The sequence below is a fragment of the Semicossyphus pulcher genome, unplaced genomic scaffold (assembly GCF_022749685.1).
Source record: "Semicossyphus pulcher isolate SPU_LCO1_2020_fin unplaced genomic scaffold, fSemPul1.0.p SCAF_10, whole genome shotgun sequence".
In the NCBI taxonomy this organism is placed as follows: domain Eukaryota; kingdom Metazoa; phylum Chordata; class Actinopteri; order Labriformes; family Labridae; genus Semicossyphus; species Semicossyphus pulcher.
Window position 1 is genome coordinate 15,842,220 of NW_027211604.1, and position 11,596 is coordinate 15,853,815.

Consider the following 11,596-nt stretch of genomic DNA (forward strand, 5'->3'; position numbering starts at 1 on the left):
TCCTGAGCAATTAAATAATAGCTAATAATAGATTCCCTTCATTTGAAACCTGGGACACAGCATACATTTCAATGAATTTGAGCTTCCCACTCTGATTGGCCGCTAGCGCTGAACGATTCTGAAAAAATGTCTATCTGCGATTATTTTGACTTATCTTGCGATTTTGATATGATTTGCGATATTAAAGGGAATGATCTTTTTTTTTTTTTTATGATAATCATTCTTATTTTCACTGAACCATATGACTTAGTGATTATGGTGTGATTTTTGCAGGGGTCTGTACCAAGCACAGATATTTGATACTTCTGTGTATGATGTGTAAGCCAGCGCATCTCTGCCGCACAATATTTAAATTAAAATGTTTTTTTAACACACATTTCACCCTTAAAAAACATTGCGCCTCCTGCGATTTGAAAACTGCAGTCGCTCATATTGCGATTTCAATTAATTGTTCAGCCCTATTGGCCACCCTGTGAAAATGGTCTCTGCTCAAAGCACAATGACTCTACAGAGCCAACAATAAGGAAGCTGATCTGATATGACCACAAAAAAAAACTTTGTCATCTGTGAACTCATCCAGCCTCATGTGGCTTTATTTAGGTGATAGAGAAGTTGTTGAAAACTGTTAAGTCGTGCTTTGTGTATCCACGTTTAAGTTTCACTGTTTGGGAACTCTTTATAAGAGCAGAGAGGGGAAACTTGGATTTATAAATGTTGGTATTTTCAGCCAGAACTGTGTTGTTTATAGGAAGATTGGGGAATGTAGCAGAAGAACAAATCCCTCTGAAATCTCACATTATTTTTCGTGTGTGTAAAATGTTTCTGTTTCGTGTCTCTTATGTATCTTCTCTCTTTGTGTTGTTTCTCTGTTACCTGAATTCTGCCTCTTGTACATTTCTATGTCATTGTTTTCACTCGGACACATTCCAGTGAAATAGGACCTGAGTGTTTTGATCTCTTATTATTTGAGGGCATTTATTACACAGATCACACAGTGAATCAGTACCTGAACTGTCTCCAGATGCCTCTAAACTGTAATATGCACAGTCAGCTTTCCTCTGTTTGCACTGAGACACCCTGGCTCAAGTAGTATCAAAGTTTTGTCAGCATATTTACATATACTATCTGATTTGATTTTACCTGAACTTCACCTGTCTGTTACAACATGTGTGTTCAAACAAAGGCTGAAATTTATCTGCAAATACTATTTGAGACAGGTTTGTGAATAAGTGCAGCCAGGTGAAAGGAAATTACTTGAATGCACCTGTTGCTTGTTTCGCTCACACAAGGGTGTAAATTAATTGAGATTGACTCAAGTTGTGACATGGCCAGGAGGGGACTCAGATTGACTTGAATGTTGTTTCAAAGTGTAGGACAGATTTATTTAAGACTGATTGTGTCTCATGTACAAACATTTTGAACTAATGTGAAGTTTTTGACAATACAAACGTTGGTGTGGCTGAACATGAGTAACATAAATAAAGATTTATGGGACTTTTTGAAATATAACAGGTTCTCAATGTTATTGTATATTTACGACAAATAGAGAGAGTACACAATGTTCACATTTATTTTCAGCATAAAAATCTAGTACAGTAAACATGAAATGAGGAAAAAAACACATCACTTTGCTGGAGCTTCATGTCTGTCTCCTACATGTTTAGTTTATGACAGTCATGTGTTATAACCACAATAGATACCCACCTCAGCTGCAGTAGTGTTTTGTTGGCAGCCTCTTATCTCAAAGTTATCCTTCAACCAACCTTTTAATCTGTTCTGACTGAACAAAAAATTCGTAACACCTTCCTGCTATTGATTTGTGCGCTTTCTGTGTTTTCATTTCCTCATTGCTGAAGGACTTTATTCAGTGTTGAACTTGGGTACACTTCCCTGTATATACTGGAGTGGATCTCTTAAAGGAACACTTCAGCATTTTGGGAAATAGACTTGCTGTCTTGCTGAGAGTTACACGAAAAGATTGATACCAAACACGCCTCTCTTTTCAGCTGGCACCAGGTGACGATTAGCTTAGCTTAGCATAAAGACAAAAAACTTAGGATCACAGCTGGCCTGGGTCAGACCCAAGGTAAAAAGAGCACAAGAGCAGCTCTAATGCCCACTAATGAGTTTGGTCAATCCAAGTACAAAGACTATTTTTGTTTGAACAGGCTGATGTGGTCCAGGAAGTCACTGCACTCGGCCAAGAAATAACCAAGCACATAATATTTTTACACTTCTATTTTCACGTGGATTAAACAAACAAGAAATAAAATGTTAATTTGAACTTTTTAGGCAATAGTTAGCTTTTCTGGTTTGTTTTTTGTTGTCTGACCTTAGGACAGAGCTAGGCTAGCTGTTTCCCCCTGTTTCCAGTCTTTCAGCTAAGCTAAGCTTAAAAGCAGCTGAATGTAGTTAGTATTTACAGTACAATTAAAATTAACAAGAAAATAATATTTACCTAAATGTCTGTTCCTATTTTCGTCTAGGGAGTGTATTACCAAATATTAAGATTATAATGTTCTTGTTCTCGTAAAGGTATACAAATAATCCCTACTTTGACATTTACTTCAAGATGTGAACTATTACGTCAATGCTTGTCCATGGTCAACACAGTCTGACAAAAACACTGATAAAAACAATATTTGCATCAAAAAAATGTTCAATGTTTACCACTTCAGGCCCAACATAAGGACCATGGTAATAAGTTAAATTAACTGATGCAATTAATTAAATTTCAGCTCATTTGAATAATGTCTGTAAACACATCATATGTCAGAATAAAGTGTTTTAAATGATCACTCAAATACACAGTGCTCTGCATCTTTGCATCATTTGTATGTCATAAATAGATTAGTAAAATGAAATCACATTGAAGGTAAATGTGATCAAGGAAATGACCTCACAAACACATTTCGTTTTGTTCTTTCTCTTTAGCAGAAAGTTCTTATCACTACCAGGAAACACTTTTATAAAAGAGCTAATGGTCTGATAGAGCAACAAGTTTATCTCAGCTTAGCAGTAGATCTTTCACAGTTTTTCTGAACAAGTCTGTGTTTTGTAATACAGATTAATTTATCGTTAAAGTATTCTGTATATTGTTGTGTACCAAGTTAAACTGGCTCTGGATGGTATTTTATTTTAAACATCATAATATTGACACCAGGACTGAGACTGGGTGTTACTGTCGCTGTCAAATAAATCCGATCAAACCCATAAAGTCTTGATGACGCCCTTAATATAATACCTCAGTTAATGTTTTTATATACTTTAGATGTTGCTCTTTCTCTGTCCTCTCTTGTTCACGGGTGGGCACCACTAGTGTTGGCCCACTGAGGGAAGGTGCCCATGTCAAACATGGCGTATCCCCAGGTGTTGATGCCAAGATTAACGGTCAAAATCCCAATAACGTTCAGTATGGCCCCGGCTTTCACCTGAGGAAACACACAGTGAAGTTCAAAATACCTGAATATAAAAATGTATATATTTTCTGTCTCAAGAAAACCAAAGACTCATCAATCTGTTAAAAAAAAAACCCAACAGGTCTTTTTCTATCTACACCTAACATTTATGATGCCTGCAATAAAGATTGTGTATGTGTATGAATCTCACCATGTCATAGACTTTGAGGTTTCCAAAAGAGAAGGCGATGGCATTGGGTGGTGTGGCCACAGGCAGCATGAAGGCCAGAGAGGCTGCGATGGTGCAGGGCAGCATCACATACAACGGGTGTATCTTAATAGCTATGGCCTGAGAAAGATGCCAACACAACACAGTTTAATACTTAAAGAAGATGTGCGTTAACGTGAGTCTGTGTGTGAATGTGGACTTTTGACTTCTGTTTACCATTGAGGCCAGAATGGGCAGGAACAGGGTGGTGGTGGCTGTGTTGCTGGAGCACTCGGTGAAAGTTGCCACCAGCAGGCAGAGCAGCAACGAGATGGCAAAGGGGGGGATTTTCTGCAGAGGTGTCAATCTATCTCCCAACCACGTGGATAGACCTGAATCCTGGGAATAAAGATTCAACAGTTATTGGATGGATTTGGATAACAGACATATTCACCCAAGGACTGATTCTAGAGTTAAAAGAGGGGTATTAGGCTGTCAAAGTAAATGCATCAATAACGTTAATAACGTGTTAACGCACATTCCCTGTAACGCCACAAATTATTTTAACGCGCGTTTAACGCACGCACGTTCTATTATTATGATATTTTTCTACACGCTGCACTTTGTGATGTCACAAAGTGCAGGTTCAGCAGGCTTCGGAGAACTGGCCAATCAGATAAAAGTAGGCTTGTAAGGGCGGGGTTGCTTAAAGAGACAGAGCTGACTGAGTCATTTCAGGCAGAGGCTGTGTGAGGGCCTGCACAGAGCACCAGTGTGAGTTTTTTAACTGTAAATTATGCTAAGCTTCTCCACAGGTATCACAGAGTGAAATATGAAGCATGAAATTAGCATAATACCCCCCCTTTAATGATCTCTGACTAGTCATCTATCACCCCAAGTGGGTCACTTATTTAATGCTAATTGTGTCAGTCTGGTGTTTGAAACCAGTAAATCTAAAAAAGCGGCTGAACAATTAGTTAACACTCGCTATAAGGCACATACACCTTCAACTTAATAATGCAAAATAGGTTTTGGCGTATTTAAATGGCTGTATGATATAAAACTCTCCCGTACACATGACTTGAATGTAGAAATTAACTATTGAATCAAAACCAGCTATTTTCTGTTGTATGGGGTTGGGGGCAAGCCTCAAGTGGCCATAAGAGGAACTGCAGTTTTTGGCATGTCTGCATTGGCTTCATTGTTTAAGCATGTCTGCATTGGCTTCATTATTTCATTGGCAAACATTATAACTGCTAAGTGTTAGCATGTAAGCATTGTCACTGTGAACATGTTAGCATAATTTTGTAAGCATTTAGCCAAAAGCACAGCTAGGCCTTAGTAAAGCCTCACAGAGCAGTTAGCATATCTGTAAACTTTTGTTTCTCCTTTATTGAGATGGCAGAAAAACTAAATGGAACCAGGACAATTAAAGATAAAGAAATCTTTAGTTTAAAAGTCTTAAAAAGAGAAAACAAAGTGCCCATGTAAGTTTACCTCACTGCCAGCAGCCAGAGCGAAACCTCCTCCCAGCAGCAGAATGATGTTCCAGGGCATTCGCTCGTGGACCACCTGCCAGTTCAGGAGAGCGGGGGGGGCCTTAATCTTCTTACCTGTGAGACCCAGATGAAGTGTGAACATGAAACAGTTATTAGTTTGAAAGAGCAGGGTCAAATCCGCTGGGTAATCATCACACAGAGCTCAGATGAGCTGAGATTAAGGTCACAAGAACCTCATTAAGGCTTTGTATTATATAGTATTGTTTTTCTCCATATTAATGTGATTAAAGAGGTTAAAATCAATATTTCACCTTTTTCATCAACACCGTAGCCTCCACATCTGGGCAGCCGTGAGGGGATGACGAAGAAGAGCATCGACATGAAGATAGCAATGGTTCCATCTGACACAAACCTGAAGATGCAGCGATAAAGTGATTTATTATATTGTTGTTTGAATATGTTGTTGCCATATTTTCTTATCTGTCAGGAAACTATATATCATTGGTGTTGAACAAATAAGTGTTTCTGTTGAAAATCATGCTCAAGAACAGGAAGGAAAAGACTTACGCTCCTTCCTTATTGAAGAGCACTGTCGCCCATCCGTCTATGAAGCCCGGCTCCCTGGTGAACCACAGCAGCACCAGCAGGGTGAAGATGACAAGCACCGCCACCTCAGCAAACTTCATGTTGCCCAACTTTTTGTACTCCTGCCTCATCACGGCATACGCCTCCCTATCTCTGTCGCTTTTCCCGCCGCAGCCAAATGTCTTTTTAAAGCTGAGGAGAACAGGAGTACAAAGATGCCTCAGATTGATATAAAGAAATCAAGGAAATGAAGATTTATAAGCATCTTCATAGTTAATTGAACTGTTAAAATTTAAGGTGGAGGGGGACAATGGATTTACAGCACTCATTTCATTGTGGTGTCATATTGAAAGGTCAACATTTTTCTGACAGTTTCTTTACTGTTGCCTCAATCACTAAAAAAACCAAAAAGGAAGGTCCTGTTGAAGCTCGTAAAAATGTCGCAATGGTAGGCTAAATGGTAGCCCTGAATTAACCTACAGCAGCTTATTGTCAAGACGATGATAACGTGCAAGCAATGGTGCTCAACCTCATAAACCCAGATATCTGACTTTTCAAATTAAGAACCATGTTATGCCATTTTTTGCATATAAAAGAGCAAAAACTTGCATCGAAAAACAGTGTCAGACTGTTCCATTTTTGAACATTTTTGGTTAAATTAAATTAATCAATAAACCAGTAGCATCTGTGACTGACTGTATCATGCCAAAGTTGCCTTACTTGAAGCCCAGGTACATAAACTGAAGCCAGAACCACGTCAACACCAGCATGAGCACCATGTTGGGAAAAGCAAAGCCGAACCAGCTGGCGAAGTTGATCACATCATTGTTTCCAGGAAAGAGCCTTCACAAAAGATCAAACAGACGGAGAGATGAGAAGAGGAAGAGCGGCACAATCAGCTGTTACATATCTGCTAGAATTTTTAACAAATTAATTAATTTATGTCTTACTTGTCTATTTGACCCTTGAGGATGATGTTAGGGGTGGTGCCGGTAAGTGTGGCGGTGCCGCCGATGCTGGCGGAGTAACACACACTCAGACTCATCCCTTTGGTCAGGAGTTCATACTTCGCCTCCATCGCTTTTCTCCTGATCTCCTGCAGGGTGTCTGGACTCACCTGAACTTCATCTGGAATCCAAGACACTCATTAGTTACAGCTCCTGGAAAGGTAACCCTCTGCAAGACAATGAACCATGTATCTAGGACACACTTTCACTTACACTCTCTGTCCTCTAGCTGAGCCTTGATGTTTAACTGTTTCTCATCAGTTTCTGTTACTTCCGGTTTAGTTTCTGTGGCCTCAAGCTCAAATGCCTCGTTGACCTCGGCTGAAGCCTGAAAATCGCGAGCGTCCGCCCGGGCCTCTGTGGCTTTCAGCTGCATGAGCACAGCGTGGGCGATGGGCAGCATCATGGCTGTGGTGGCCGTGTTGCTGATCCACATGGACAGGAAGGCAGAGACGACCATGAACCCAATCATTAACCTGTGAGAGAGAGTGGTGAAATATGGGGATAGTGTTCATGGTTAAAACTGTAATATTGGTAATCAGTATGTTGTATTTTTGCTTTGTGTTTCCTTAAATTTAAGTGCATTTTCTGAACTCATAAACAGGAAGTCAGGACTGCAAAGATCCTTCTAGGCACAGTTGACCCTGTAGTCACAGCTTTAAATGCAGGTATGAGAGGTGAGCGTTCTTACAGGGATGGACGAACACCAACCAGCAGCAGAACTCGGAGAGCAATGCGCTTATGAAGGTTCCAGTGCTCCACTGCGATGGCCACCAGTAAGCCACCAATAAACAGCATGTTGGAGTCTTTCAGGTACTCAATGCTGACCTGAAACAGATCACACAGACACTAACTTCAGGAAAGCATTTGAATTGCCGTAGTAACCTGTGAACATGCTGTCCCACACAGAGTGAATGTATCATCATTTTTTTATGAGCAATAAAAGGAAAACACTGCGCTCAGCAGATTTGTCTTTGAAGGTAAGAAAAAAAGGTCGAAGGTCAGTATCCAGTGTTTCATTTAGAGAGGTTCTCATAGCATGTTTCCTCTTTGTAGCAGATTCTCATACCAAGCCTTGAATTTTGCCCAGTATCAAGTACATCTTCAAAAATAGGACGTTAAAAAAATAATTATATGGTAATTATTTAAGCCCTATAGGCTTTACTACTAATTATGTGAACATTTAATTTGATGCTATCATTGTTGTTCGGCCTGGCTTAGTACACTGAAGTTATCCTAACTTAGAAACAAGTCGAGCTAATGTTAAGGTCTTCCCTTTTACATCATGTATCTGCTGAAGACTGTCGGAGAAACCCAGAGACCTTTTTAGAAACTGCTTTTTTAAAAAGCCAGTTTTAACTGTGTTATCCTTAAATCTAACACTGTGTTCACTGATTTTCTTAGCCTACAGTTACACTCTCTGCTAGCAGTAGACTGTTATCTTGGCTGCTCTGAAACAGTTGCTAGCTGTTCAGTTGACAGCTGCTAACTAGTGACAGCCATAATTTGAAGGCTATTGATTTGGAGAAGAAGAAGCAATTACATTTTTTGGCAGGGTAAAAAAAAATGTGATCAGATTGGTGCGTTGACTGGGAGATTCTATTCTCCAGTTGTCTAATTTCTGTACTTCTGGTTTCCTTTAGCTTTCCTCTAGCTGATGCTGACCTCTGACCTCTAGTTCCTACAATACGAGGTTGTCGTGAAGAGAGGAGACTGGGATTGCTGTAAAACCTCAGATGTTTTCCACACATTAGAGCACATGATGAATGAATGAACGAACGAACAAACAAGCGGGGGAACAGTCAGTTTTTCTCCCTCTTCTGATTGCTTGTTCACATGAGACAAATTGCATGAGTCCCATATGTACTGTCTAGCCTCTCATCTCAAATTACCCTCTAAAGTTATGATAGAAGTACACATAATAAGGCACAAAACTGTAATAGGGACTGTACCTCTCCAGCCTTCATGATGCCCATCATGGGGAAGAGGACGATCGGCAGTAGCGCAGTCACAGCCAGAGGCATACACTCTGTGCACCAGTACAGAGCCATGAGGATGATAGTATAAGCACATTTTGCTTCCTGTAAACACAAACACACACACATACAAAACAAACAACTCTTTTAGCATTTTATCAGTGAACATCTGAAACAGGCTGTGGGAGATATTCAGTACAAACACAAAGAAGCAGAGACACGCGTACAGGGAAGTGCACACCGTGTTTCAGCTTTCACGACCTTCCTCTTATCTCAAGGCTCCCTTTAAAAGGCTGTAAGACTTTACACATGCAGATAGCAGTAAGCCCTGATCATAAAACAAACTGTTTGTTGTGTGCTTTGTCTGGAGAGATTATTCTTTATGGGTCTTCAGTAAAATCTCTTTTTTTAACTACCCGACACAGAAGTTTCCACTGCTGATGACGAGGTCATGCTCAGCTCAGCAGCTTTTGCACTTTGAGTGAGAGCTAGAGGTTTGGGAAACATTTACTTGCTTTCTTGCTAAGAGAAAATCAACACCATTATCTTGTATCCATGCTACATATGAGGCTGGGGCCAGGAAATTGTTAGCCTAGCTACACCTGAAGAACGTAAACAGGATGAAACAACAAAAAAATACTCCAACTAGCACATCTAAAGCTCAATAATCCATAACATTGTATCTTGTTTCTTTACCAAAAGTTAACATAGCAATTTTTCATTTTAATAGGAGTTACGTGCCAGACTAGTTAGCATAGCTGTAAAGACAAGACTCCAGGAAGTCACGGCTCCCAGCCACAAATCTTAACTTTACTCATGTTGTTTTTTGTACAGATTAAACAATTTAGATCAAGCGTGTTAACAATGGAGCATTTGAGGTGTTGATAGGTGTATTTCGTTTGCTGTCAGACAGAGCCAGGCTAGCTATTTTGGCTATCTGGATATATCATGTGCAATAACACTTTCAATATCAGGTTATATTATGTTCATAATGTGCAATAATACTTTTCTGGCCACAATCTTATTTGTATACATGTTGATATTTATAGAATGCATAATCATGTGCAATACTTCTGCCTATTTATTAGTACCATGTGCAGTATCAGGAGCAATATAATCTTTTTCTTAATAATTCATTCATTCTTGTACTTTGTTTAACTACTTTAAATCTGTCGATACTACTGTCAGTTTAACTGCCACCATTACTTCCTGCCTACTTTTGTAAATGACTTTTGTAATATTGTTTATGTTTTAGGCACTCTCTCTTTTGCATTAACCCATACACTTTATATTTTATATTTCCACTATTGTTGTTTGTATTTCTCTGATGTTGTACTGTAGCTATCTGGAGCTATCTATACTTCCTTTGGGTTAAATAAAGTTCTATCTTATCTTATCTCTCCCCATTACCAGACTTTGTGCTAATCTAAGCTAACAACCTTCTGTGTTTACAGCACAGACTGATAAAAAATGATAGTGATATCATGAAACTTTGAGTAAGAAAGACAGTTTCGTCTAACTAACGTTGGTTGGCAGGCAGAAATGACTTGGCTCTGTGTTGTGGGACTGGCTGATAGCTGTTTCTAGGAGGGAACCATCTTTATATGTCTTTATTGGCACTGTTGGTTCCTTTATGGAGTTAGGCAGTCTTTTTAATTACAGTACATCCCAAATTAAAGAAGATCAAATCAATATGTTAATAAATTAAGTTGTCCAGTTGCAGAATTTAAGCTAATTACAGGTAACCTGCATCACATGGGATATAACGTGACTGCGTTTGTCATCATGTTGGGAGTTTAGCCTTGGAGAGATACTTTATCTGTCTCTAGGATTAGGTGGTTGCAGACCGGATGAGTGATAAGTGCTGCAGACATTTAACACACACAAGCTATGTGATAAACAAAATGTAATCATGTGATGTTTGGTAAAACTGGCCTCTGATATAGCAAAGGTTCTTGTTTTCAATTTTGCATGTCTTTTTTTAAACTTTAATTGCTGCAGGTGACCAAATTTCCACATCAAATCCGAATGTAATCAACAGTCTGATTTAAAATGTTGCTGATTTTCTATTTTAAGGTAGAGAGAGTCAGTTTATGATGGAGAATCAAAGCAATAATGTGTTAATAGGTCATTGTTAAAAATCAAGTACAGACACGCACATCCCTTAGTGGGTGCTGGATCCAAAACAATCAAGTATATCAAAAAAATATAACAAGATCCGCACACCAGGAAGCTCCCATAAAGGGTTTTATTTAGCACAAAGTAGTGATCAACATGCTCTTCTTCAGACTTGAGACTGACAAGTCTGAAGAAGAGCATGTAAGAGCTAAATAAAACCCTTTATTGGAGCTTGGTGTGAAGATCTTGTTATATTTTTTTGATATACTTAATAGGGCATTGTAGCATCTTTCATATACAACACAAGTTGCTGATACGTGCAGTAATAGTTCATATGCAGCTACTTGAAACTATAAGGCCACCTCAAATTGTCCATGTTATATCATTTGTTTATTTGTACAATTTATTAAAGAACTGAGAGAAGGCTGCTTGGAAGCTTAATTGAACATGTTGTACTCCCTCAGAGGATATCACATTACCAAGACAAATATTTGATGATGTGAAACCACTTCTTATCTTGTGTTTCAGTCCTCAAGAGGAGAAAATAAAACCCCTCAGATCAGCACCAAATGTTCCTTTCCTTATTCCATACACAGAACATATTTACAGGTAAAATCCTTTGTAAAAGTCACACCTACATCAACTGTTTTAGACTCACCTGCAATGCTCTTTAAAATCCCCAGTTAATTAAAAAATCATCTCCACGTACATACACAAACAAACTTACCGATGTAGGGACGATGATTGGCAGAGGAAGGAGAAATAGTGGGGTGAGAAAAATGATGATGTAGTTTCTATGGTACCA

General features: G+C 39.0%; 1 protein-coding gene across 1 annotated transcript; it reads right to left on the reverse strand.

Annotated features, from left to right (window-relative positions):
• Positions 1–3,299: 3,299 nt before the first annotated feature.
• slc13a2 (solute carrier family 13 member 2) lies at positions 3,300–11,596 on the reverse strand. The gene is made up of 12 exons (XM_069667033.1): positions 11,507–11,596; positions 8,650–8,778; positions 7,389–7,525; positions 6,911–7,173; positions 6,641–6,818; positions 6,411–6,533; positions 5,673–5,882; positions 5,417–5,517; positions 5,104–5,219; positions 3,844–4,005; positions 3,610–3,747; positions 3,300–3,431 (listed from the first exon to the last, which is right to left on the reverse strand). Exons 2-12 carry the CDS (start codon positions 8,746–8,748, stop codon positions 3,300–3,302), a joined length of 1,659 nt encoding a protein of 552 aa, XP_069523134.1. The 5' UTR covers positions 8,749–8,778; positions 11,507–11,596.